The sequence below is a fragment of the Mauremys mutica genome, chromosome 11 (genome assembly GCF_020497125.1).
Source record: "Mauremys mutica isolate MM-2020 ecotype Southern chromosome 11, ASM2049712v1, whole genome shotgun sequence".
Taxonomy (NCBI): Eukaryota; Metazoa; Chordata; order Testudines; family Geoemydidae; genus Mauremys; species Mauremys mutica.
The window spans coordinates 1564170-1589942 of NC_059082.1; the positions used below are offsets into that span (position 1 = coordinate 1564170).

At 49.8% G+C, this 25773-nt stretch overlaps 1 protein-coding gene across 3 annotated transcripts in view; it reads left to right on the top strand.

Moving 5' to 3' along the window:
- RASGRF1 (Ras protein specific guanine nucleotide releasing factor 1) overlaps positions 1-25773 on the top strand; it is a 94837-nt gene that overhangs the window by 18629 nt on the left and 50435 nt on the right. The window contains exons 1-8 of one of the 3 annotated variants that reach the window (XM_044981255.1): positions 4825-5178; positions 7372-7478; positions 8881-9028; positions 14877-14969; positions 16400-16653; positions 22271-22350; positions 23406-23599; positions 24789-24898. In XM_044981255.1, the coding sequence (XP_044837190.1) occupies positions 5098-5178; positions 7372-7478; positions 8881-9028; positions 14877-14969; positions 16400-16653; positions 22271-22350; positions 23406-23599; positions 24789-24898 (1067 nt within the window). In that variant the 5' untranslated portion in view covers positions 4825-5097. Of the gene's footprint in view, positions 1-4824; positions 5179-7371; positions 7479-8880; positions 9029-14876; positions 14970-16399; positions 16654-22270; positions 22351-23405; positions 23600-23984; positions 24221-24788; positions 24899-25773 lie in introns of those variants that run through there. The other 2 variants (XM_044981254.1, XM_044981256.1) reach the window with 2 other exon arrangements.

A 25773-nucleotide genomic window follows, 5' to 3' on the forward strand; every position in this document is an offset into this window, starting at 1 on the left:
AACTCCCTGAATTAGATTTTAATTGTATACGAACTGACTTTCACTGCTTCTAGCACGAGCAGAATCCTCTGGTCTAGTCGCATGAGTGACTTCAGCCGATTGCCTGCCTGACGTGGGAAGGTTTAGCCCCATGTCTTCAAACCTGAAATTGGAATGCAAAGTACAATTACAGGGAGGATTTAAACTGCAGTTCACTAATCCAGCTGGCTGGAGAAGTGAAACAAACCCCCCAAAGGTCCAACTATCCGAAGCAGCCAAAAGAAAGACCGTGCATGCAAAGTTCCCTACAGAAAAGTGCATTGCACACAAAGACATTTTTGATTGTGGCCCTGGCCCGTGTCCCACAGTCCCTGAGCTGGTGAGGACTCGGGGCTAAAATCGGTGATAGGAAAGGTGGTGGAATGTAGATCATTTCAGCCCCCTCGGGCCTGCTTCCTCCTCCCTGTTGTAGCCATGTGAAGGGAAAGCTTGCACTCACACTGGCTCCTGGCTCCTGACATCTGACATGGATCCCAGCTACTTTAGCTTTCACCTTCTTAAATCCTCATGCTTCAGGGCATAAACCGAGCTCTAAGAAATGAAACTGATTAAGGCAGATACTTCCCTGCAGGTAGGTCACCCAAAGTTACCTCCTCTTGAGTTTATGGCTCCTTCCTCTGAAGCAGTTGGTGCTGGCCAGTGTCAGAGACGGGAGACTGGGCTAGCTGGAGCCCTGCTGGGACCTGCTCTGGCAATTCCTACATTCTTCCTGTTCCGCGGGGTGTAACTGGGACCCACTTGGGCTCCCGACCCACTGGCCGAATGGAGGTAGGTGACTCCAAGGGGTTCCAACTTCCACCTCCTTGCATGTCCCGTCTGAACGTGTGCTACAGGAGAGGCAGCGGCTGGTGCCGCGTCAGCCCATGAGGAGTGATGGGAGTAGAGCTCAAAGCCGTTCTCGTTCCTGGTTGCTGCCATGTGGGGCTTTGCTGGGCAGGGGGTGTACAGTGCGGGGCTCCCAGGGCTTAGCGGCAATACAGGGGGTCACTGGGGAACACACAGTTGGACTGTGACCTGAACTGACCAACGCAGGGAGGTTCGCTGGTTCAGCACAACGAGCTAGAGGAAGGAATGTTATGGTAGCAACCTTCAGCTTTGACACTGCATGTTTAAGCCTTAAATGGGACTCTCCAGATTTTTGGGCTCCTTAATTTTTACCTGTAGGTTTTATGGTGTGTGTTTATCTTGAGGACACAGTAGGTGACGCCTCCCTTCCTCAAGTCAAGGCTGAACAAATGCCCCAGCTCCTAATCGCTGGGCCATTCATACTCTCAAAAGAAAGCATTTAGGTATGTGTATGGCCCTCATTACCCCCGGATCTGAGCAGCTCCCAAACTGACATAAAGAACAACCAAAAGCTCTCTGTCTCCTCCACCTGTACAAGTAGCTTGAAAGGCAGCAACGCATCCTTCCGCCTCTCCCTCCAGCTGCCCCCTGCGAGCCAACGGTCAGCAGAGCTTGCCGCAGGAAAGTGAAGTCAAAGAAATACTCGCGTGTCGTTCTGAGCAGTGTGGTCTCTTGTGGCTCTGGGTTCCACCGTCCAGACCCTACTCTTGTCAAAGTTTTCGCTCCCACACTCTCAGACCTTCCCTCGCTGCCTGACAGGTTCGTTGCTCCAGTGGAGTGTAGCTGCCCTGGGAAGTTCTGGTTGCAGAGGGAGTGGCGATCTCTCCGGTAGCTCAAGCCATTCCCATGGTGGGCATTGACTAGCAGGACAGCGGTCTTGCTCAGTGGAGAGTGACTGCAGAGAGCAGAGGACCTGGCTGTTGGGTTTGTGGAGATCAGTGGTGCTAAGCAGAGAGGCTGCTCAAGTTTGTACCAGTTGGAGACTTTTAAGATGCCTGGGCTTCATGCACAGATATGAGTTACAGTACTGGAGCCCAGAGATCACAAATGCATGAATCACAGGGGCCAGATCTGTGCCTGATGGGGTGAAGTGTGCAAACTTCTGGCCAGCTCTGGGTAACGATGGGCATTTTTTACAGCCATGGCTATTTGATCATCCAGAAGCATCGAGGTGCCCAGAAGGGAACTGAGGCTGGGAACTGATGTGACTTTAGCATCATTAAAAATCCAGTGGCACTATCAGCAAGAATGCTGAGCCTGTGAACTCCAGTGCTCCGGGCAAATGCTTACACAGGCAGTTATGTTCCTAGCCCATAGTACACCCCTCTCAAGTGTCCCGCATTGTGCAGGACATCCTGCATCTGGCTGACTTGTAAAGTAGTCCTGTGGTCCCAAATTGCCATTGGGAAACCCATTCCAGCAGCTGGATGTACCCAGGCCCGACAGCAGTGGTAGATCTCACTTTCTCCCACTCTGCATGCACCGCACGCCACTCCACGTCCTTCCAGGACAGCGTGCAGGGGACCAGGCTGGGCTGCAGGGGTGGGTACCTAGGACAGGCCCCATGGGGAGGGGAGGGAGTTCTGGCCTGGGGTAGCCTGGGGAGAGGGTGGACTGGGGGTCTCTGACACAAGGACGAAGGAGGTCTTGGGGGGAAGAGAGGGACACAACACAATACCAGTGAGCATTAGAGTAAATGGACTTTTTATTTTGTTGTAAATAGTAGCTTTCTACATAACGTGTGCTGCTGTGCACAGAGTGCTGGCTTGGTTTCAGTGTCAGCAGTTCCAGGTTGTTTGTTTGTTTAATAAAACAGTGTGTTCGCTACAGAAAAAACGATGTTCCTCAGGGTCCCTCATTTCCGAGGCCAGGGGGTCAGCGCTAGACTGTAGGACTTAAATTCCCATGCCAGTTTCAGCTGGGGAAGTTAATGTTCTCTTCTGTCTTAAACAGCGAGGTCCTGTTCTGTGTGCTGTGAAACAGTCACTGTGCCCTTCCCCAGAAATAACCGCATTTCACTGGGGAAGGAGGTGATCCCCATGTACAACCTGTGAAACAGGGCTGGTTCCATTGAGAGATGAGAAAAGAAAACCTCCATTTACATCTGGATGCTGCGGAAAGGCTCATTTCCATAGCTTTCAAAGCCTTCCTTTCTGTAGTTACATTTACAGCGTAATTATGGTGGAAGCTTAATTAAGTTCCCAGTACGGTAAAATGTATCAGCCTGAAATCAAAGGCGCTGGAGTGGTGCTGGGCCCGGTTGGCTCATGCTTGCCCAGGCTTGTCACGAGTAATGGAGCAAATGCCACAGCCAGGCCCCGGAGGGGCGGAAGCACCCACACGTACAGAGCTCTGGCCTTGCGTCATTGATCTGTAATTATTGGTGGGCAAGTGCCCTGGGTGCAGCCTGTGTGCAAAGCTCCAAGTCACGACCAGATCCTCCAGAAGAACAAGCCGGACGGATGGCCGTGAGCCTCCAGCTGACAAGAGTGCGACCAGCCCTGAGGAGGGGAGAACTCCTTGTGGCAAGTTGAGAACCTGCTTGGAGGTAACCCGGCCGCTTGAAAGCTTTCACCCTGAACTTTGTAACTGTAACGATAAATAGCCTGGCTTGAAAAACAAATATTCATGGGGAAAAATCATTTTTTCAGACTTTCCTCAAAAAACTAAAAATTTTGGATTTTGAAACTGAATTCTTTTCTATTTTTGTTATTTCCTGCTTTTAAGCAGCAAAATGGAAACCGGAATAAATGGAGAGAAGGGGGAGCCAATAACCAATTGGGGGGCTCGTTTTTATTGAAAAATCAGAAATTTTGATTTTTTTAATAAAACATACTTACCATTTTTGACCAGCTCTGAGTCCCAGATTCACATCAGCCTTTGGTTTCAGCAAACTGTGAGAGCTGGGTTGCTGCATATCTTTTTAAAAACAGTATTCCCTTGGTAGCCCTGGAGCAGGATGAGAATTGCTCTCAAATGAGAGCTGTCATTGTTGGTACAACATAAGAGCCTGTTTAGTTAGAATCACCCTTGAAGAAATGGGTTAAATTACAGGAAAAAAGAATTTGCAGAATCTCAAACTTCACAAGCTCTGCACAAGCATATTAAAAAAGGAAACATAATGGAAATGGAGAAATAATGTGTGTGTAAATAGCTCTGCAGTTTGATAAACAAACAGGTTCTGTATCGGAGACTCTTCGTCATCAGTAATAGCATCTTCAGGGGGGAAGAAAAATAAGTCAGTGCGAAGAAAAGACAGTTTCTCAATTCTGCTGCAGTATGGATTTGTTCCTGAGTAAAGCAGCTGCCATGTTCTGCAGGAAAATCATCGGTGGCAGTCTTGCAGCTCTGCATCCATGCCCCATGGAGGTTTGAGTTTAGACTCCCTGGCAGAGCAGCAAGGTGTTTTGCATGCATAAAGTGAGAACAATATCCCCTTCCTAAGAGTGCAGCAGGCCTGCGTGACATATGCAGAGGCGGCAGCCATGCTGCCCACAGTGCTGAACGCCATGGCGTGGTGGAGGGAGGGAGTTCCTGAGGGAAAGAGGGTGACTTTGTTTCTCTTGCAGCAAGATGCAAGAATACGTTGGAAGGATGAATCTTGTCCATGGGATCAGCAGTGGAAAGGAACTCAGGCAGACATCTCAGGAGGAAAATCTTTGTGAGATGGTGGGAATAACCCTGTGTTAGGTGGTGAAATCAGCACAAAACCGCTGGCATTTTCAGAAAAGTTCTGGAGAGGTCACTGAATACATGCGAACTCTGAGGGGGGAAAAATTCTCCTTTCCAGGACAGGAACAAAACACTGAAAAGTTCTAGAGGCTTTGAATTCCAGAACCCCCGGAGTTCTGGGTTTGAATTCCAGAACCCCCGGAGTTCTGGGTTTGAATTCCAGAACCCCCGGAGTTCTGGGTTTGAGGTTCAGGCTGTGGCCACCTCTTCCCCAGGCTATTGTGCACCCATCCCTGTGCTGGGCACTGTAGCTAACGCACTAGAGCGGGTTTATGGCACACATTCCTGTTTCACTAGTGGGGACGAGCATCAGGACTAAGCTCTCTTGCAGATCTAGTTAGAAAAGTGCAGCAGTCAGAGAAGGGTGACAGATTCCCACCTCTGAAAGGACCGTGCGACGAGCCTGCTCCACATGGAGTGATATGCAGGAGTTCGCTCGGGGTCAGGAAGAAGTAGCGCAGACGCTGTTGGTATCCAGTGATGTGCCAGTTCCTGAGACAGGGTGGCCAGCCAAGCCGGTTTTGTTCTAGAGGACAGGCATTACTTCAGACTTTCTCACAGGTCTGTATAAACCAGCCGTAGCAGATGGTTTGTGTAATACGCTCATGTGCTCTCTGCGTCTGCCTGGAGCTGCAGGTCAAAGCCACCTGCAAACTCCAGATAGCACAGCACTCTGCTCCCGGCCTGTGCACAAGGCCCCCCATTGCACTGGACTCCTTCATTTCTGGGTTGAATGAAGAGACCTTGTCCTAATCTACAAGGGCCAGGACTGGAGATGTCAGAGGCTGCCTCTCTAGCCACAATGACCCACCAAGACAAGTGCTCTCTGTGGGCCCACTGCAGCTAGCCAAGCCCAGACTAAGGTTCTTGGACATGGGGGGCCCAGCGTTTCCAGCAGTGGGACCCGGCTTTGGGAGTGCCGTAGAGAGGAGACCGGACTGTGGCCACACTTGTCCCAAGTCCAAGTTTAACTGAAAACCTCTCCTCTCCTCAGTAGTGACACCTGCCTCTGGCCACCCCAGGAGGTGCCTGGCATGGAAGTTAGGATGAAAAGCGAGAGTGGAGGTGGAAAAGGATCAGAACGGGCTGTGGGGGACGTGGGAATGGGGGCAGAGGGAGTAAAGCACCTTTGGGGAACACTCGGGGCTACCTTGTCCAGCACTTGGAATATCACTGTGATGAGCAGCTTTTGGCAGGTCAGTAGCTAGGGATGCCTGACCCTGAGTGACCTTCAGTAAACCGTTAGCACGTTACCCACAATAAACCCTTCTAGCCAGGGAGAGAATTGCTGTGAAATGTGTGTGTCTTGTCTACTAGCTGACAAAAAATCCAAACTCAAAAATAAACAGGCATGGTCCCTAACTGAGGTACTGTCTGTCTGTAATTACTGTACACCAGTGGTCCCCAACCTTTTCGTCTGGCGGGTGCCAGACGAAGGACCATGGCGGTGGTGGAGCAGCCGCCGAAATGCCACCGAATTTCGGCGGTGACGCCTCTCAATGATGTCACTTGTCGGCGGCAAGCGGCATCATCAAGAGATGTTGCCGCCGAAATGCCGCAGAAATTCGGCGGCATTTCGGAGGATGCTCCACTGCCAGCCAGGACGCGGGCGTTGGGGACTCCTGCTGTACACGCTTCTGTGGCTCAATGGAGTTTGTGCCAGCAGTCATCCTGTTGTCTGGAGTTCTCAGAAATATTTAGACAAATGATAGAATCTCAGGGTTGGAAGAGACTTCAGGAGGTATCTAGTCCAACCCCCTGCTCAAAGCAGGACCAACACCTACTAAATCATCCAAGCCTGTCAAGCCTGACCTTAGAAACCTCTAAGGAAGGAGGTTCCACCACCTCCCTAGGTAATACAGGTGAGTAAACTGCAAGCTGTTAGTATTTTGCAGAGATCTCTATTAATTCAGGTTTCTTGCTAAACTTTACTACAGAGCAGAAGCTAATGGCAGAAAGAGCAGGGTTTGTATTAGTTCAGTGTTTCACTGTAGTGTCTGACATTAGAGTACATTACCTGTTTCCTAGGAGACAACAGGAAGGCTCATGAACAGCGAAATCCTAGTGCCTGTGCTGGCTGCCACCATGATCACAATTAACACAAATACAGTAAATGTCAAGGGAAGCTAAATATAGTTCGCTCACTGAGTCTTATTGTGCTGTTGTCCATTAGAGCCTTGCGCTCTGATTGCTGCGAGCACGTGGAGTGGGGCCTGCACGGAATGTCAAAGCAAAGTCAAGGCATCAGGGATTTAGTTTAGGACGCACTGTGCAATGGGCGCCCATGGTCATTCCTCTCACTTCCACTCGCACGTGGGCAATAGCTGAAGGCCGGGCTGAGATGCCCCAAGCCTGCCCCAGGGGCTTGCTGTTTGTACTCCCTGGGCCAGCTCGGCCCCATGGGCCAGGGGGAGATTTACTCACCTGGCTTCTCTCCTGGGCAGCTGCAAGCAGATGGCCCTGAATGCATGTGGCAGATTCTATTTGCCAGTAATAGAATCCAGCCGGACCCTCTTCCCTGCCTCTTTCTCATTTCCACCTTCATTCCCATTTACAACGTGCTGGCCTGGCCTTCCCCCAGGGCGCCACTCTCTGGGCTGAAGCTTTGATTCCGATACGTTTGTTTTGCGGGCTCCTCTTCGGCAATATCCCAATGAGCCTCATAACGAAATGAAACCTGGACGATCATAAAGGGAAAGTTCTGTTTCTGGTGACCCATATGGGGTAGTAACCAGAGTGTCTTTGTTTTTGCAGCATTATTTTACTGTCAGTTTCAACCATGACAATCAGAAAACCCTGGAGCTGAGGACGGAGGATGCCAAGGACTGCGACGAATGGGTAGCAGCGATAACTCACGCAAGGTATCGCCTCCGGACATCGCAAACACCAGGTGACCTGGAGCAGCTCAGTGGCTGCCGGGTGCAGAGCAGCAGCCGCGCAGCCCAGCCGCGATTGCTGTTCAGTTCATGGGAAATGATGGTTTGGTGAAGGGGGCCAAAACGTCACAACTCTCTGTTGCTTAAACAAGCTGCCGTTGGTCGCCCTGGGCCTGCCCTGGCAAGAGGCTGCTGGCTCTGAACTCCCGCTGGTGTCACTGGGAGTTGAGGGAGCCGCCCCAGGCAGCAGAAAGGGGGGTGGGCAGGAGGCCCAGCTTCAAACCCTACTGCTCAGGGGGAGCACGAATTCTAAGGGCCTGATCCTGCAAGCTGCTCTGTGTGGATGGATTCCAGGTAGGTGCACCCACAGGCAGCAGCTGGCAGGAACTGGCCCCGCTTAATAGTCGCCTCTGTCTGACCGGACCGACTGGCCGATGGATTAGACCCATCTTTGGTTTCAGAAAAAGTTACTTAATTTTTGTTCTGATCTAAAGAAAATCTGCAAAGAGCACAGATGAAAGAACAGCAACGGACAGAAATAGATAGTCAAAGCCCAGGTTTTCATGGTTTGAAAAGGGGAGTGCAGCTCATTTACAGTTCTCGGGTGGGAGAGTCGGTGCTGCCAGCAGCCTGCATCGCTAAGGAGAAGTACTCAGGCTGGGGATGGGGGGAGGAGATGCACAGTATTTGTGGGATGTTAGAGAAACATGTCTGGTGCAGTCTCTTAACAAAGGTGGCTGTTTGTAAGAAAATCAAGAGCTAGCATCTGCCCTTCTGCTAAATTCATGGAACTTGACTGGCAGCTGTGACGGGGCAGGGCAATCTGGCCCTGAACGCTTTAATCTCTTTGCCATGTCTCTAGAAGTCACGCTCTCACTTCAGGAAATAGTCTGGGTTTGATCCAGGTTCAGATGCTGAAGCCTCTCACTTGTCAGTCAGTTCTGACGAGTGTGTGCAGCCAGGCATGTCCACACCCCATGGCAGAGAAGGGCATTGCCTGGTGGAAGAGGCTTCTTGCCTGGTGATAAGGAGCCAGGAAACACTGCAGTAGTGGCCCTGATCCTGCATAGCTTTACTCACAGGAGTAATCTCATCAGAATCACACGAGCAAAGTTATGCACGTTCTTAAGAGTCTGCAGGATCAGAACCAGCAGAGCCAGATCCCGCATGGCGTAGTTTGGCAAAGCTTTCAACCAGCTTCAGTGAGCCCTTGGCCTGAGTGAGGCTTGCAGGGTCAGCGCTGGCCAAGCTTGCAATGGTACCTGAGCGCCTCGCCCTCCAGCGGGTACCAGAGCACAGACTGAGCGAACAGCAGAGAATAGAGAGCAAGGAAGGAAAGGAGGATGGAAGGGGAGGAAACATTTTAATTGATGTGTCTATATAACAGTTATAGGAATCTTGCTACAGAGCATGAAGCTTTAATGCAGAAGTACCTCCATTTACTTCAGATTGTGGAAACCGAGAAAACTGTTGCCAAGCAACTAAGACAACAGATTGAAGATGGGGAAATCGAGATTGAACGTCTGAAATCGGAGGTAAAGAGCCCAACTCTCCAGTGATACTGATCACTCTGAATTCAAAGCAAGAGGCACTGTTGGTTCATTTCCAGTAGGTTACAGGAAACATGCAGGTCACTTGGCCATATGGGTGTATTTATCAGCTCATTTATTCTGGCATAAAGGCGAGAGGAATGGACCATAGTCATTGAATGGATGGAGTTACACCAGGAAGCGGATTTGGCCCTATGAGTTTACATTGTCCTGCGGATTCTCCTACTCAGGGTCCCTGCAGTGGATTGTCAAGGTGTTTTCTAGTGTCATTGGCAGTGTTGGTCTAGCTGTGTTGGTCCCAGTACGTTAAAAAGTTGCCCACCTGGTATTTCTAGGGTCATGACATTTTCAACAGAATCTGCGATCCCTTCTGAACGAATGACCCCTCTGACTCTCCCCTGCCTGCCCCTCGAGTGGTTATTTACAGCAGTGCAAAGGAGCTGTAAAACATTCTCTTTTTGGAATTGGAGGCTTGCCACGCTCATTTTGCAGTTACTTTGCCCAGTTGCCAGTGACCACAAGAGGTGCAAGGCAGTGAAAATTCGGCACTCTATTGCTAACAATTAGCGGCAGCAGTTAAGTCTATCGGATGCATGCGTCTGCCTAATGCTTGGAATCGAATGGCTGTTTGGGCTGTATGTGACACATAGGTGAGTGATTTAAAAAGCTGATTATATTTTACAGGCAAAGGCTAAAGCTGGTGGTTTGGGGTGGTGGGTGGAGAAAAGTAGAGAATTCCTGTGTTCATTATTCTATGTAACACAATAATTAGATGTCCATTTACTGTGAACACTTACATAAAGAAGTCAACAATTAGATGGCTAGAGACAAAGAAAAGGAAAAAACATGAAAATGGATATGACCTGCTGCTTCTAGGGCCAGGTTGAGCTTTGTAAGTGAATCTCCCTTTGCTAGAGATACAAACTGCCATCACTTTGGTACCTAAATACATTCAGGGCCATTCATGTTAATGAATGCTTTACATTCAATTGACAGTTCACTAAGACTGAGCAAGTGGCTTTGAAAAGAGAACAGCTCTGATAGCATTTCTAAGTGCTGCATTGCCTTTAAAACATTGCAGCTGTGGCATATGCATCAGCTTAATGCACTGTAATTGTAAATGTGCAGGATACAGCAGGAATAGAGACTACGGACATTAAAACATGCAAAACGACAAAACACAAAAATTATTCAGCAGAGCAATACTGAATACGAAAGGGGGAAATCATTAACGTAACTTAGACTGAAGGCAAAAGTCTGGCGGTCTATTATACTTTATATATTTGCCTCTATTGTTAAGAGTGTAAACATACGGGTGTGTGTTCCCCAACTTGATTGGCATCCCATTACTGATACCATGAGCTGGACAGGTGACTAAGGGGAGAATTACACCTCATAAGCTCAATTACGTATCTCTTGTTTTACCATTTTTAATAGATTTTTAAGCTGATGGTGTTGTAATAATCAGGGTGAACCAGTAGGTGGCACTCTTCCTTGAGCCCCTGCTGACCCACTCTTACAGCACAGGTTTGGATAACTTTTGGACGAGTCACAACTGGAGGAGGGCGGGAAACCATTTTCTTCTCCTGCAAGAATTTTCAAGATTTGGAAGACTTTTCCCATCCCAAATCGGCATGAAAATACAACATCTCAGAAATAGTCACAAACCAATGAGCTGAACATTTTTTGGATCAGATCAATCAGAATGAAACGTTTGAATAATTTCAACATGTTTGGTTTAGATTTTGCCCTTTTTATATTTTTTACCTTTTTTTAGTAAAAATTATCTACAATTTTGAAACAAAATGTTGTGCTGAACTGAAAACTAAAATGTTCAGTTAGCAAATGTCCAAATGGGACATTTTAACAACTTTGAAACTTTTTAAAAAAAATGTTCTGAGTGAGAGATTGGTTGAAACGGAATCTTTATGGACAATTCCTGACCCAAGCTGGTCCTAGCACTCACGGCGCTGGCCAGGAGGGTTGTTAATGATCCCATGGCAGTGTTCTTGGAGAAAGAGTCAACCCTGGGATCCTGGTTACTTGGGATGCTGGGATACAGTTTCTTCCTCTTTACATTTTAATGGTGTTTGACTACAAAAGTCTCTGGGTGCCCGGGCACCAGCAGCCCCCCAAAGTAATCAAAGGGACTCCCTCCCCCCCAGGAACTATGCCCGCCCACGTGCCCAAGGACAACAGCCCAAGGACAGAGAGAAGCTTTGGGCCAGGTCCCACAGATCAACAAACTCTGTCGGAGCAGCAGGGGGCGAGAACTCCATAGCTGAGGGGCTTCTCCACCAAGAACGCTTGGTCACCAGCTGCTTTGCCCTGAAATCTGGTGCATGGTAGCTCAGTGTTCCCAGCTGAGCCCCGCTGTCTGTGCAGTGCTTAAAGCAGAGCCAGCGTCTCAGCCAGGACCCTGGGCTTTCGAGATTAGTGCAGCACTTTGAATTACACCCAGAACTGAACAGGCACGCAGAGCAGCTGGCAAAACCGTGGTGTCCTTGGCTGTCTGTGGCTGATTCCACCATGCAGGGCTGGCAGTGAGAAAAACACACTCCACTGTCTGGACCCTGGGTGCAAGCTGGTGCATGCCAAAGACAGAGAAATGAGCTCTCCTGAAACACCAGGATGAGTCAGGCATAAACGTCCCCTCTGCAAGGGTGATCTTGCAATATGCAAAGAGGGAGTAAGTGCCATCCACAGTATCTGCCGTTTGGGGGCAGGATTTTAACGAGAATGTCACCAAGCCTCAATCCTGCAGTTGGATCCACCCGGGGGGAAGTGTGCACACTGCAGGACACAAAGGCCGAGCTGACCCTGAGGAGCTCTGGAAAAACAACCCCGCGCTCCAATTTACTGAGATTTTGTAATGCAGGCGTTATTATTTACACTCACCACTTCCTAAGTGTTAACACTTGGAATTAAAAATAGCTGGCTGGTGTTTAACCCCTGGGGCCTGGTAGAGATGGTAAATGAAACCCCGTTGACCCATCGCAGTTGTTAAATAGAAATACAGCTGTTGCTGCTCTCCAAAGCGATGTATGAAGTGCACTGTCCTAATTATATCCATTTTCTGCTGTTAATCTCAGCTGGGTCAAGTTTTCCATCCTGCCTGTCCCTGGGGATTAAGGTCTCAGTGTTAATTATTGACATTTTTAGTAAGGCAAATATGGGAGTTGTGTGCAAACCCTAAACTTGGCCAAGGGATTATGGATTAAAAATGCCAAGCAATCAATAATCTAGGAACTGGCCAAGTGTTAGCAGTTAATTAGCACTTCTCTGAGCCCAAATGCATTTGATTTTACCTTGTGGTGTTTTTTCCCCTCTTCCGTGTTCTTTGAAGTAGAGATCAAATAATCAGCTTCTGCTTTAATGTGCAAATTCTGCTCACTTGATTTAAAAAAGAAAGAAGAGAAAACCCAGCCCTTTCCCACACTGGGTATTAGTCAGATGATTTAAGCCTCGCTCCCAGCTTGGAGAAGTCAGTTCACCCATTAGTTGGTAGGAAATGTGAAATAATTCAGTTTTGTCGTTAATGTGCTGTCTTTGATAAACGCTAATTATTAATTAATTACGCCGTTTTGCGGCTGGCCCTGCGGCGCAGTTGGCAGAGCTGGGGAGACCTGCTTCCAAGTGAGGCATCTGCTATTCTGGAGCCAAACCTTAGAACTCCTGTTGCTTGGCCTAGCAAGGGGCTGAGAGCATTGTGGCCAGATCCTGCATAGTTCTGATTGCTTCCGAGTAGTGCTGAACCCCATCCGCTCAGAGAACACGAGGGTCCTCAGAACCCCTTGGGAGTGCTCAGCACTTCGCAGGGTCAGAAAAGCATCCCTGGTCAGCAAAGCGCTTGAGTATGCACATAAATCACGTGGATTGAAACATATACTTAAAGTTAAGCACATGCTGCAGTGCTTTCCTGAATCAAATGCTTAGTGCTAGAACAGAGCGGTGGCAGTCTGGGTTGCTTGGCTGAACCGCTGCAGCTAGCTGTGCAGTGAAAATTCAGCTGCAGAGCGACCTGCCTTCGGTCAGTCATAAAACAAGGGCTGGAAAGGGAGATTTGAACAGTAAAAGAGGGCCCCAGAAGGACGGGAAAGAACAACTTTGCTCCATCTTGTCTTTCCTTTGACTCAGCGATTGCTTGGCTTGGAAAGCCCCATACCCGTATGGAAAGGCCTGATGGAACTGGATAGAGAATGTTACAACCTTTCTGTAGCGTTTGTAATGCAGCCTGTAGAAGTCTGTTGCAGAAGTGAAATTTGTTTAGGTTGATTTAAAATTCTGTAGAAAGGCACCCTGTTCCATATTAAATTCTATCCTGTTTAAAATCCCTTCTATAGGAACCTATTTAATTTCTATAGGGATTTACTGATTTCATCCCTAGTAAATTCTATAGGGTTTTATAGGGATACGGAAGAAATATTTCCTGTTAGGGATACAGCACATGTTCTGTCAAGATCCCAGTTGCCCATCATTCTAACCGCTTTGTCTGAATGGTCTTGGCGCAGTTGGAACCCTGCAGAAGGCCTGTTTAGGATATTCACACGGTTGCCCCCATGTGACAGAAGCTATTTCAATTTCAAACTCTACCTGCCTTCTTCTGCCCCTCCTCTCTTGTCCTGAGATGTTCTCCTCCTCCTTGCACTGGTGCCCTAGTAACCCAGCGTGTTGGTCACCCTGTTCTCCAACCATAGTACAGCACATTGAATAGAGCAAGTTGATCCCTTGTTGGAAAATATTTTAATAAAAAATGGCTTTTTTCCAAACCAGGGGATTTTTGCGACTCTCTCTTTTCATTTTAGTTTTGTTCGACAAAATTGAAAAATGTCGATTTTTTTTTTCAGTTTTGTTTTTTTGGATTATGGGGTTTTCTCCCCTCCTCCATTCCCTCTTTTCCTGCCCCGTTTTCAGTGGCAAGATGGGGAAAAGGAGAGGAGGGAGGAAAACGAGAAACGAAGGGAGGAAGATTTAAAAAAAAAACGGAACATTTTTTAAAATGAAAATGTAACAGCCTAAAATGTTCCATCTAAATGTTCATGCAAAATGGCGAATAAATGAAAACTCGTTCCTTGCTGAAAGGTGCAGGAGGAAAGTGACGTGGGAATTTTCTGCAATTTCTTCCCACCCCATTCCTTGACAAGCTCTGGCTGGAGACTTTACCATAGAGCAGCAAAGAGTCCTGTGGCACTTTATAGACTAACAGACGTATTGGAGCATGAGCTTTCGTGGGTGAATGCGTCTGACGAAGTGGGTATTCACTCATGAAAGTTCATGCTCCAATACGTCTGTTAGTCTATAAGGTGCCACAGGACTCTTAGTCTGGATCTGTAATAGCAGCAAACACGGCTCCCCCTCTGATACTATCATAGAGCAGTTGCCCAGTTTTGCATTTGGTATCTGGCAACATTTCTAGCCTAGAACTGTTACATCCTATTTCCCATTTTTTAAAATATCTTGGATAAAACATGTTCAGCCTATATTTCAAATACATTACACTACATACAACTGGTTTATTTTGCTGATATTTAGAATACTCTTGTCTTTTCATCAGTGCATCGTTAGTGCTTTGCCATTAGAGGCAGAATCAACATGATCTGTTACATTTGTCATTTAAAATGGAATCAGGGCTAGAGCTCAGCATTGTACCACAGTCGAATGGTTTTATCACATGGTTCACGTCTGACCCTTGGAGTTACTGGCTGGTGCATGCAGGTCACTGGGGACAGGACTTCGCTCACACACGTATTTTCACTTCCTGCGCTTGTGCATGGAGATGTCTCGCAGTGCCAGTGTTGGAGCTTTTGGTCAGCTTGTTTTCCTGTGTTTATAGATTGCCTCCTTGCTTAAAGATAATGAGCGCATCCAGTCCACTCAGAGCAGCGCGCCGAATGACGATGACAGCGATATCAAGAAAATCAAAAAGGTTTGTTTTGTCACATTAAAGACCCGTTCGCAGATGTTGTGACTAAACCCTGGCGCTGGGTACTTGCTAATGACCTGTAAGGAGCCATGACATGAACACTTGACTTGAAATGTATTTCAGGGAGTGAAGCTTGATCCTTGCTACCTGCTGCAGTGTTGATTGGGCTGGGCTGTTTGACGAGCCGTCCTCACTCTATGAATTCATGAAGGAGAATGTGCCCCGCTTCTCAGTAAAGCTTTCTGTTAATTGTCTCTGCCTTCTTCAGTACTGGCCACGTCTGCTGTTGGTGTGGGCACCTCGCCGCCCTAGTGTGCCAGTGCAGAGACAAATAGCCCCGTCTTAAATCTTGCCATTTCGGTGTAGTGGGGACCTGTGAAAAGCAGGATTCCCTGCAGGCAGAGATTTACAGACTCAGAGATGCTGCAAGGAAATTGTGTTAGGATGAATTCTTCCTTTCAGAGAACAAATAGTCCTTCAAAGCACTAGCCATTTGTTATACAGCCTGTGCCAAGAAAATGGGTTAAATCTGACCATTACAGGAGAGCATCTTGGGCTAACTACATCTTGCACACAAAATCAGCACTGTCTCTCCTTGGGGTCAGTTTCACCTGCACAGAGACCTGGTCCTGCAGTTACTCCACCTCCGTGGAGAACTCCCACTGACTGCAGTTAGTGACACATGTACAGGAGGAGGAGTCCTGGCTATGCCCCCACCGGTTCGGAGCTGTGATGCCTTTGTTTGTTGTGTAGGAGATTTCAGCCGTAGAACACTGCACTTTCGGGTTTAAGTGGGTGTGCAAAGCTGGGTGCATATATCTGTCTATGGCTGGATCTAGATACAGATTTGGGTATGTTGCAGATATTTTTTTATTGTACATACAAGGATCAAAAGCTTTTTGTTTTTAATGTAGCAAACCTGTCTCTGTATGTTATTTGTGTGCGTGCACAAACCTACTGGTTGATCAGTGAATTGGTAGATGGATAGATCTGTGTTAGGTTCTGGGTAGGTTGGGTATTTTCATATCTTCACTGTCCTGCTGACAGTATTGTGCGCTGTACTTTACGTGTGCAGTGAGGGGTCAAGTGTTAATGGGGTTTTCTTTTCATGTAATAATGAGCCTTACGTTCATCTTTGTCCAAGGAGAAAGAGGCGATCGTCTGCACCGAGAAAGTGCCTTTCAGTGTGTTCTTGTTCATGTCCCAGCAGCGAGGCCATACAGAAGTACAGAGAACAGAAACTGTTATGTACGGCTCAGCACAAAGCCACAGGAACGTCATTAGCAAACCTGCTGTACAGATGTGTTGTGGTAGAACCTCCACACAATGGTCTGTTTAATGGAAGAGCTTTTTGGTCTTTGCACCTAAACTGCTGCATAAATAGCCCAGGCTGAGGTGTAAAACCGCTAATGAGGTCGTTAATCTGTTAACAGGTCCAGAGCTTTCTACGGGGCTGGCTATGCAGGAGGAAATGGAAGACGATCATTCAGGACTATATCAGATCTCCTCACGCTGACAGCATGAGGAAGAGGAACCAGGTTGTCTTCAGCATGCTGGAGGCAGAAGCAGAATATGTTCAACAGTTGCATATTTTGGTCAACAACTTCCTTCGCCCGCTGAGGATGGCAGCGAGCTCCAAGAAGCCTCCCATCACCCATGATGATGTCAGCAGCATATTCCTGAACAGGTGAGCGCCGTTCCTGGATGACCCATGCCCAGGGGAAGCTAGCAGTGTACTGATGGTAGTGGGGTAGGATGCAAAGGGGGGGGTATATGCCCAGTTCCCCCTCCACAACCGGCTGCATGGTGAATGCAGGCACTTTTGCTGGGTTTAGAGCGCCTGGTTTCGGTGACTGTCCGACCAATGAGCACATTCCTATGGCAGGGAGGGCAGGATTGTCAATGGATTCACTGGACCTGCCGTGGGATTTCGGTCACTCTGGTGGCCTCCTGCGGGCGTGGGCAGTGCCCGGCGGCGTTCCTGAGGGAGGGGCTCCTTGGCAGAGCTCTCTGCAGCTACGGGTGCTCCTTCTCTCGGGAGCAGGGCTTTCAGCAGGAGAATAGAAAGAGACTCTTGGCCCCCTCCTGCCCAGTGTGTCGCCTACATCAGGCCTTTTCTGCATGGAACCAGACTTAGGAGTTTCTCCTCTAAGTAGCTCACCTACCCATCCCCCAATCCTTTACTTACTTATCCAGAAACAACTTCCAGTGTCCCACACTGGGGAGCATGAGGCCAGGTGATGAACAAATAGCCCAGGCCTTGAAGAGCAAATAAATGCAGGAATCAGAGCGTCCCTGATTTGCTATAAGGTGCTTCTCGTACCTAAGGTTTCCCCTCGTTTTTGGATGGCTCCAGTGCTTACATCAATCCCACCCACGTTCCAGGCGTAAAAAAGTTTCCTTATCGCTCTGCTCCCTGCAATAAGGGCAGGGGCCTGGTACCTAACTCGAAAATGCCAATCAGCTCCCTGCCACAGGAGGAAATCCACATGTGCAAAGGGTCTGTTGTGCCTGGAGGAGCCGTACAGTGAAAGCTCTCAGCAGCGACGGTGTATTCATGCACTCATTGAAAACGGGAGGTGCTACAGACTCCTTGTTTTTCAAAGAGTTGAGTTCTGTGCCAGCTGCTCTGTCCTGAGACAGTGGGAAATGCACCTGGACTGAAAGCAGAAGGAGTTGAGTTAGTTTGCTTTGGTTTTCCATTGGCTTTAGGCAAGAGAGCTGAGGTTATCTCTATAACGAATGGGTCACATGAGAAAAAGGAACCAGGTTGTCTTCAAGATGCTGGAGGCAGAAGCAGAATACATTCAACAGCTGCATGAACAGAAGAAAAAGGGAAGGAGAGACCGTAATAGCTGGGAGAGATGTGTAGTATATAGAGAGCAGGTGTAATCTCTCACCCATGGTCTGCATAATGCTCTGTGCTTGGAGAGATGCTGCATGTCAGAGCCACCACGGGCTGCACAGAGAGCAATCCAGCCACAGGCCCTCGCTGAGGAGGACAAATTAAGATGCTTAAATCCAGCCTGGGCCAAACAAAGGCATTGCCAAGTGTGTCCCTGCGACATGCCAGGTTTAACAGCAGCAGTCCCTGCTGAATCCTGCATGAGGACATCGACTCTCGGACAGATCGTAATGCAAAGTCCTGCTCTAGAGCCGGTCTCGCTGGAGAGAATGGAGACCCGCCATGGCAGATGTCTGCCCGAGGGGTGGTGTACGACACCTCCGATAGCACAGTTCAACTCCGCAGCGGCTGGAATACAAAGCTCTTTCAATAGAGTCATTCCTGGCCCACTGTTGTAAGGTTCCCAGTGGATACGCTCAGCCAGATGTCAGCCCTAGCAGGCCCCTGCTGTGGGAGGGGAAACTTTAGCACCATGTTACTATTTACTACACGAGTTGATCATCTGTCTTCCCCCCCTCCTCTCCCCCTCCTGCTGTACCCCCAAGAAGCTCCTACGCGCCCTGTCTGGGTGGTCAGTCCGCCTCAGCTAGGAGGAGAGGGGAGGGACGGAGAAACCCCAACCCAGCATCGGCGTTGTTTTCCCAAGGGCCCATGGGAGTTCAGTGCTGGTTTCAGGTGCTGATGCCCGAGTGGTTTTGTTCTGGCTATTTACTTCTGCGGCTCATGTGGCAGGAAACGGTCCAGCGGACGCAAGGAGAGACTCTGAGGGCCCGTGAGGGCTCTGGTCTAGTCTGGGAGAGCAGAACTTCGCACTGGCTGCTGTCGGGTTTGCCCCTTGACAGGCTGAACTAACTGACCGAGGGAAAGAAAAATCCCCTTATGAGTTAAACTGCGAGAGGCCAGCTGAACGCTGCAGGCTGTGCCCGAGGGGGGTTTGGCTTCCTAATTCCTAGGAGAGGACTGGAGAGGGCACAAAATCTGGGGCCAGACCTTAGGACTAGAGGAGATTGCAACATCCCCTGGGAAGAAGTCGTAGAGGAGGTTGGACAATGGGGCTGTGTCCCCAGAGGTTCTTCAGCGTTAAGGACACACACTCGAGGGGATGCTGCTACCGTTCTCTCGCTGCAACTGCCACAAAGCTGTGCAGGAAACCAGACCCGCCTCACATGGGATTTTCCAGGGCACGCCCCTGGCAGGCAGTGCAGAGCTCACCCCTTCAGGCCAGCCCGGTGCCGGGCTGAATGCTCTGTCAGAGGGAGCTGAAACTCCCTGAAACCCTGCTCTCATCACCGCTCCTGTCATCCAGAAACCACTCGCTCTGTTGCTATGGCTACAGATGCAGTGTATCCTTCGCAGCACTGAAAGTGCCAACCCGGCATTCAGTTATGGGCAGACTCTCTAGCCTGTTTTTCCCCCCATTAGGTTGGGGCCGGTTTTAACTGGGATGCGACTTCTGAGAAGTAAAATACCTGTCCTGGGGTGTTGTGAGGAACCCCCAAAGGACAGAGATGGGCCCAGGCGACAGAATTCCAACCCTCACTCTCCCAAAGCTCCAGGCCCATTTGCAGCAGGGGTTTGGCCCGTTAGAGAGAGACGGAGACGCTGCAGTTTGGCCCTGGATCTTGAGCTGAGCTTTCCAAACTCTGCAACTGTTCCCATCCAGGATTTTGATTCAGGACCATCTTTAATTCTGGGCCTTCCAAGATCTATATAAATGCATTAAGTCAGGCTACCCTTTAGCCCCTGTGTTGCCTTGTTAACTCACCTGTGAGTGGATACTGACAAATTCAGAGGGCTGGTTCAGAGACACATCTAAACCCATCAGAGCAGCTCCCTCTGTCCCGGGAACTGGGAAATCTCATTAATTTTCTGGTACTTCCCAGTTTTAGGTAACTCAGAACTATACTAAGAAGAGAATTTCCCAGGCTATTTCTGATTCCAGCTTAAACCAGAAAGTGCAGAGCCCTACGGAAATGGGCGAGAGAAAGTTAGCTACTTTTACTGAGCCTCAAAAAGAGTGTGGCTGAGTTAGCAGTGAAGTATCGTTAATGTGTTCGGAGGGGCCACGTGGGCGAGTGAGCCCCGTGTCCTGATTAGATTCCAGCTCTGGCGATTCCTTTCTCCATGCAGGACAATGGCAGAACTTATTCCCCGCGTTGCTGGCCAGCGCATCCCACCCCACAGCTCGCTGTGCTTCCCCTCTGGGAAATGCAGTTACAGCTCATGCTCATAGGGTGACCAGATGGGGTGAAGAAAATGTCGGGACACATGGGGGGAGTCCCGCTGGCAGAGGGGGAGAGAGCGAAAACAAAACAACAACAACAAAAATTGGAGTCCCGGAGTCCTGCCGGCAAAGGGGGCGGGGGGAAGCGGAGTCCCGCCAGCCCAGCAAAAGGAAAAGCGGAGTCCCGCCGGCGGAACAAAACAAAACCAAAACCAGGAGTGAGTGCAAAATATCGGGACAAATTGTGTCCCGACCAAACATCGATCGGGGTGCGGGACAAACGCCTAAAACTCAGGACAGTCCCGATTTTGTCGGGACGTCTGGTCACCCTACGTGCTCATGCTGTAAGGAGACGGAGTAGGTTGCAGAGGTGATGCTTTCAAGAGGATGGAGATTATCTGATACAGCCTCAGGGAAATCATTGGACATCAGACTGGGTCATGAGTCCAGTCCCTGCTATCCAGGGCCGGCTTTAGGGAAAATGGCAGCCGGGAAAACTTCAATTTTGGCGCCCTCCCCCCATCACCCCTGGCCTTCACGGGCTCTCCCCCATCCCCTCCCCATCACCTCCGGGCCCCGCTGCCTCCCCCATTGCTTAATTTGTAGTGAAAGAGGTGCCAGAGCTGAGCCCCGGCACAAATTAATCACTGGCAGATCCTTGTTGTGCCAATGCCCATTTTTTCAAACCCAAAATACAGACACAGAACCCATGAGTGACATTTCACTCCAGTAATTGTGACACACAAACACAAATCAGTTGCTACCATCTTCATTCAGACTGGGCAGAGGTGAGTGGTGCGTGAAACTGTCCACCAGGCACCGATGCCAGCGGGAAGGGAGGATCCTGAGAGGTATCCCCAGCAGGCACCAAGAAGCCTGCAAACACCGCAGAGTGAAGCTGAGAGAGTGGAAAACAAGGAGAGCAGCACGACCGCACCCAGCAAAGAGAAACTCTGCAAGAGGGTACAGAACTAATGAGATCCGTGTCCGGGGTAGCCGGTCAGGGAAGGCAGCAGGAAAGGCCTGGCAAGCAGATGGCAAAGGTCTTTTATGTACTGCTGAAAATTAAACAACTCCTTTGCCTCCCTATCAGCAAAGGAAGACGAGGGACGTGTAGCAGGGGAAGCAGAAATTCCCCGGAGAAGGAAAAAGCCATAGCAAAGGGGGAAATGCTAATCAGCACCCTGGGGAGGAGTGGGCCGGGGACTAGCAGGAGAACTTGCTTATAATAAAGCCAGGTCCTTGGTACAGGAAAGTACAGACCTGCACATTTGAATTCTGCAGGTGGGATGATAGTGATGAAACTAATTATGGCTGTAATGGAAAAGCACATAGACTGATGAGTTAATCAAGGACAGTCAACTCTGAATCACAGGAGCGAAATCGTAAATAATAGATGCAAAATTATTTGGGGTGCTTTGACAGAGAGTGGAGTGGAAGCTGGGGAAATCTACGAAGCAGGTGCAAGGTCAGGGCCCACCTGGGCCACTCTGCAGCCTTCTGCTCATCTGACCATTAAATGAAGAAGAGAGACACGGCAGTGCCAGAGCAGAGGCTAGGAGCAGCAGACAGACGCTCAAAGAGCTTATTTAAGAGGGTGTTAGAGAAACTCGACAAGCCCCAGCCACTCTGCCTATCATTCCCAGCCCTCTCTGGAGGGAAGCAGCCACCCGCTGGACTCAGGAATGGCCCCAGTCGAGGTGCATGTGTGGTGCACGTATGGTGTCTTGCTGGGGCATGGCTCTGGGCGGGCTGCCCTCCTCGAGACACACTCACTAGACACATTTCCAAAGACTAGCAAGAGGTGCACAGGTCCCTTGTTGTACACGTCCCCGGGCGTGGTGCTGGCTGCTCGTTTTAAATCTTCCCTGGGATGATCCTTCATTACAGAACTTGGATCCTACATCTCACTACTGGGAAACGTGAATTGCTCTTCGGCTCACACTCCCCCTTTCTTCTTCTCACCCCTCTATTCCCACTAATCCTTCCCCTCGTCCCATGCTGAGGAGTTTCTCTCCATCCGTCACTCTCTGTCTCTCCTCATCAGCCAGTCCAGCCAGTCTCCTGCTCATTGCACGGTGCTTCTCTGGCCTCCCCCATTCGAAGTGCCAGGATTCTTACATTATTCGTTAATTGGTTCTCATCCGTCTCTCTCCCTTTTGGTTTATCTTTCAGTGAAACAATCATGTTTTTGCACCAGATCTTTTATCAAGGCCTGAAAGCAAGAATATCCAGCTGGCCGACGCTCGTGCTTGGTGAGTAGCTGCTGTTTCTTTATTGCATGTTATTCTTCACTCTCATTAAATTCTTGCCTGTCCTTCCTTCTAATAAACCTTACAGTGGTTCTCTCTGATCTACATCACTGCAGTGAATTGTTGCTCATTGTGGGAAGGCATCCATTTTTTTTCATTCATGGGAAAACCCTCAAACCAATTCTAGTCTGCCATGCAGCTCAGGTTTTGTACTCCAGTGACCTGACCTCATGGGGCTTTTCGTCATTCACAGAAGAGTTTATCGTGATGCCGCCCTGATGGATCCCACAGTTAAATCACAGAGATTTGCCAATCCAGCAGCTCCTCACTGCCTGTTCCATCCCCAGCTCCTCATTCAGGAAAATTTTTATTATTATTATTATTTTTTTTAAATTAAAAAAAAAATTCCTGAATGAGGAGCTGGGGATGGAACAGGCAGCGAGGAGCTGCTGGATTGGCAAATCTCTGTGATTTAACTGTGGGATCCATCAGGGCGGCATCACGATAAACTCTTCTGGATAAACTCTATCGTTTATCGTGTTTTATAGCTGCACCAGTGCTCTGCACAGTAGTTCTCAGACAGGGAGCACAGTCTTGACTCTGCTGGCTCCTCCATTGTGAAGCTCTCTTCCTGTGGTTTTTGTGGGCACTCAGCCGGTGCAGGGTAACATGCCTCACCCCGCAATGCCATAGGAGACACGCAGCAGGCTGGGCTTCTCCTCCTGGAGCGATGCAAGTCCCAGCACTCCTGCGTGCTGCCTGATGCACCTTTAAAGGTGCATGTCCCTAAACCAGTGAGCTCAATGGGAGGCTTGGATTTCCTTGTTGTGCAAATGCCCATTTTTTCTAACCCACAATGCAGACACAGAACCAATGCGTGACATGTCACTCCCGTAAATGTCCGACAAACACAAAGCAGTAGCTACCATCTTCATTCAGGCCAGGCATAGCTGAGCAAACCTGTCGGCCCGGCACCGATGCTAAAGCGGCCCGAGCCCGTTCTGAGTGCGAGGCTCTCGTGCAGTGCAGTAACCTGCTCATTGCCTGCTTGCTTACAGCTGACTTGTTTGACATCCTGCTGCCCATGCTGAACATCTACCAGGAGTTTGTGAGAAACCATCAGTACAGCCTGCAGATCCTGGCCCACTGCAAGCAGAACCGTGACTTCGACAAGCTGCTGAAGCACTACGAGGCCAAGCCGGACTGCGAGGAGAGGACGCTGGAGACCTTCCTTACGTACCCCATGTTCCAGGTGACACACGGCTCACGTGGCAAGAGCTAGCAGGCCATAAAATGCAGCGAGGAAACCTCCTGCTCCCCAGATCTGTTGAGCCTCCTGGGCTCTGCTTATAAATAATCTCTCAGGGCAGTGGAGAAGGAGGGGGCCTGGCTGGCTGTTTAGAAGAGGAGTTTGTCTAGAATATTCCGTGCCATGAAGTGACTGGCCAAACGTGGGCTCAGCCACTCCTAGCTGGTCACAGCCCAACGGGCTCCCTCCCTGCAGATGGCTGCTCACACCCTGAGTGCGGGCAGGGATGGCCCCTAGGTTGGTTTCCTAGCCTCCCCCCACCCCCAGCATCACAGGCCATTCTGAGGTCGCTCTAGACTGAGCTCAGGGGAGTGCCTCAGCCTCTGTCCCTCCTTACAAGGGCACTGGAGACCTGGCAGTGTGAGAGCCCAGCTCCCTCAGCCGGGAAAGCCACAAACGGCTTGAAACCCTTGGTTGGACTCTGAGTTACTCCCATCGCTGGGTCCCTCTCCATTCACCCACAGCCTCCGGCTGATCCCCCAGAGACCTCAGGGGGCAGAGTCAGCAGAGCCAGCCAGCACCCTCATTTTACCGCCATGCTCAGTGATGGGAAACAAAGTCCCTGTAAGTCTCAGCGTCCCTAAGTGTGAGTGCTGGGCGGGGCCTGTCAGAGACCTTGGCAAGTGGAGTACACGTGAACGCGAGAGCCATTCTCGCTTGCCCAGACACGGGGCCTAACACGGCTTTAGAACCACCATCCTGCGAGCCCCCCAGCCGCCACGGCTGAAGGTGGGGCCCAAGGGTTATTTTTGAAACAAAGCCTCCAGCTGAAACTTGTGAGTTCCAGAAAGACCAGGGTGAGGCCCAGTTAAATGCTGGTACCTGAATTACAGGCTGTGAACCTAAAGTCTGGTCGAGCTGGGCTTGCTGAACGACCCCAGAAGTTGTGCTGGGGCGGGACCTGAGCCTGTGCGTGGGGAAGGGGTCACTTTCCGAGTGGGGCTCGGTGCAGGACGGGATGGGTGGGTGCTCGTGGCTTTATGGAGCAGCACAAAGAAGTTTGTAGAGGCCGAGGACCCAGCCCAGTTCACTTTGTACAAACCAGTCGTCCTTACGTCAGTGTTAATGCTGATTTGCTCCCGCGATGATTTCCTTCCGCTGACCCCGATTTCCGGTTTGCCTTCCGACTCAGATTCCCAGGTACATTCTGACGTTACATGAGCTGCTGGCGCACACGCCCCATGAGCACGTGGAGAGGAACAGCCTGGACTACGCCAAGTCCAAGCTAGAAGAGCTTTCCAGGTCAGCACCATCACAGGTTGTTTCCTTCTCCTTCCAAGGAAGGCTCCGATAGCTCTGTGCCGCGGCAGCGGTTCTTGTCTCTCTAGGGCAGGCGTGGTGGAGAGGCAGTGTGCATGCTGAGGGAGGGGAAGGTGTGTTCCTTTTGAGGTGAAATATAGGAGAAACTAAGGAGAAGTTGAATCCTTACTTGGTCATTTCCCTGCCAAATGTGTGAATATCGTTCTGGCCTCTTGCTCCATGAGGCCATCCATGAACTTGCTGAGTGTGTCGGCATTGCTTGGTGGCTCTGTGGTAACGAGTCTGCCGGGGGGAACAAAGTGGCATCATGAGCAGTATCTGTGGTGCCCCGGGTGCAGGGAAAGGACAGGGTCCAAGATGGCCCGTGTTATTTTAGGTTCAGACTTTCCCTTTGAACAGCCTCATGCTCGTGGTACCAGTGCTGAGGGGCACTGAACGCTCCTTCGCCTGTGGGTGCTGAGGGTGTGAACCGCAAGCCTCCCAAATGGAACTGAGCACTCGTGTCACATCCCATCGTTCTGAGCTCTGTGATGTCCAAATCAATGAATTAGGTCCCACCTGCCTCCCCTCCCAGAAGAGGAGAGAGTCCACCTAAAACACGGTAGCTCTGTCCAGACCAGGACAACAAGCTGCTGCTGAAGCTGGTGTCGGTGTCGATTTCCCCTGAATCAGTACTGAGAACAGGGCAAGGGCGGGTAAATCAGTCCCAGCAGCACTTCAGAAAGTGTCTCCAGACGTCGCTAGCATTCACACCCTTTCCAGTACTGATCTGGGGGGAACCGGTGCTGAATCCATTTTCCAACACTCTCCTCCAGACAAGACTGAGGAGTTCAAGCTCGCGGAATTGTTGCTACATG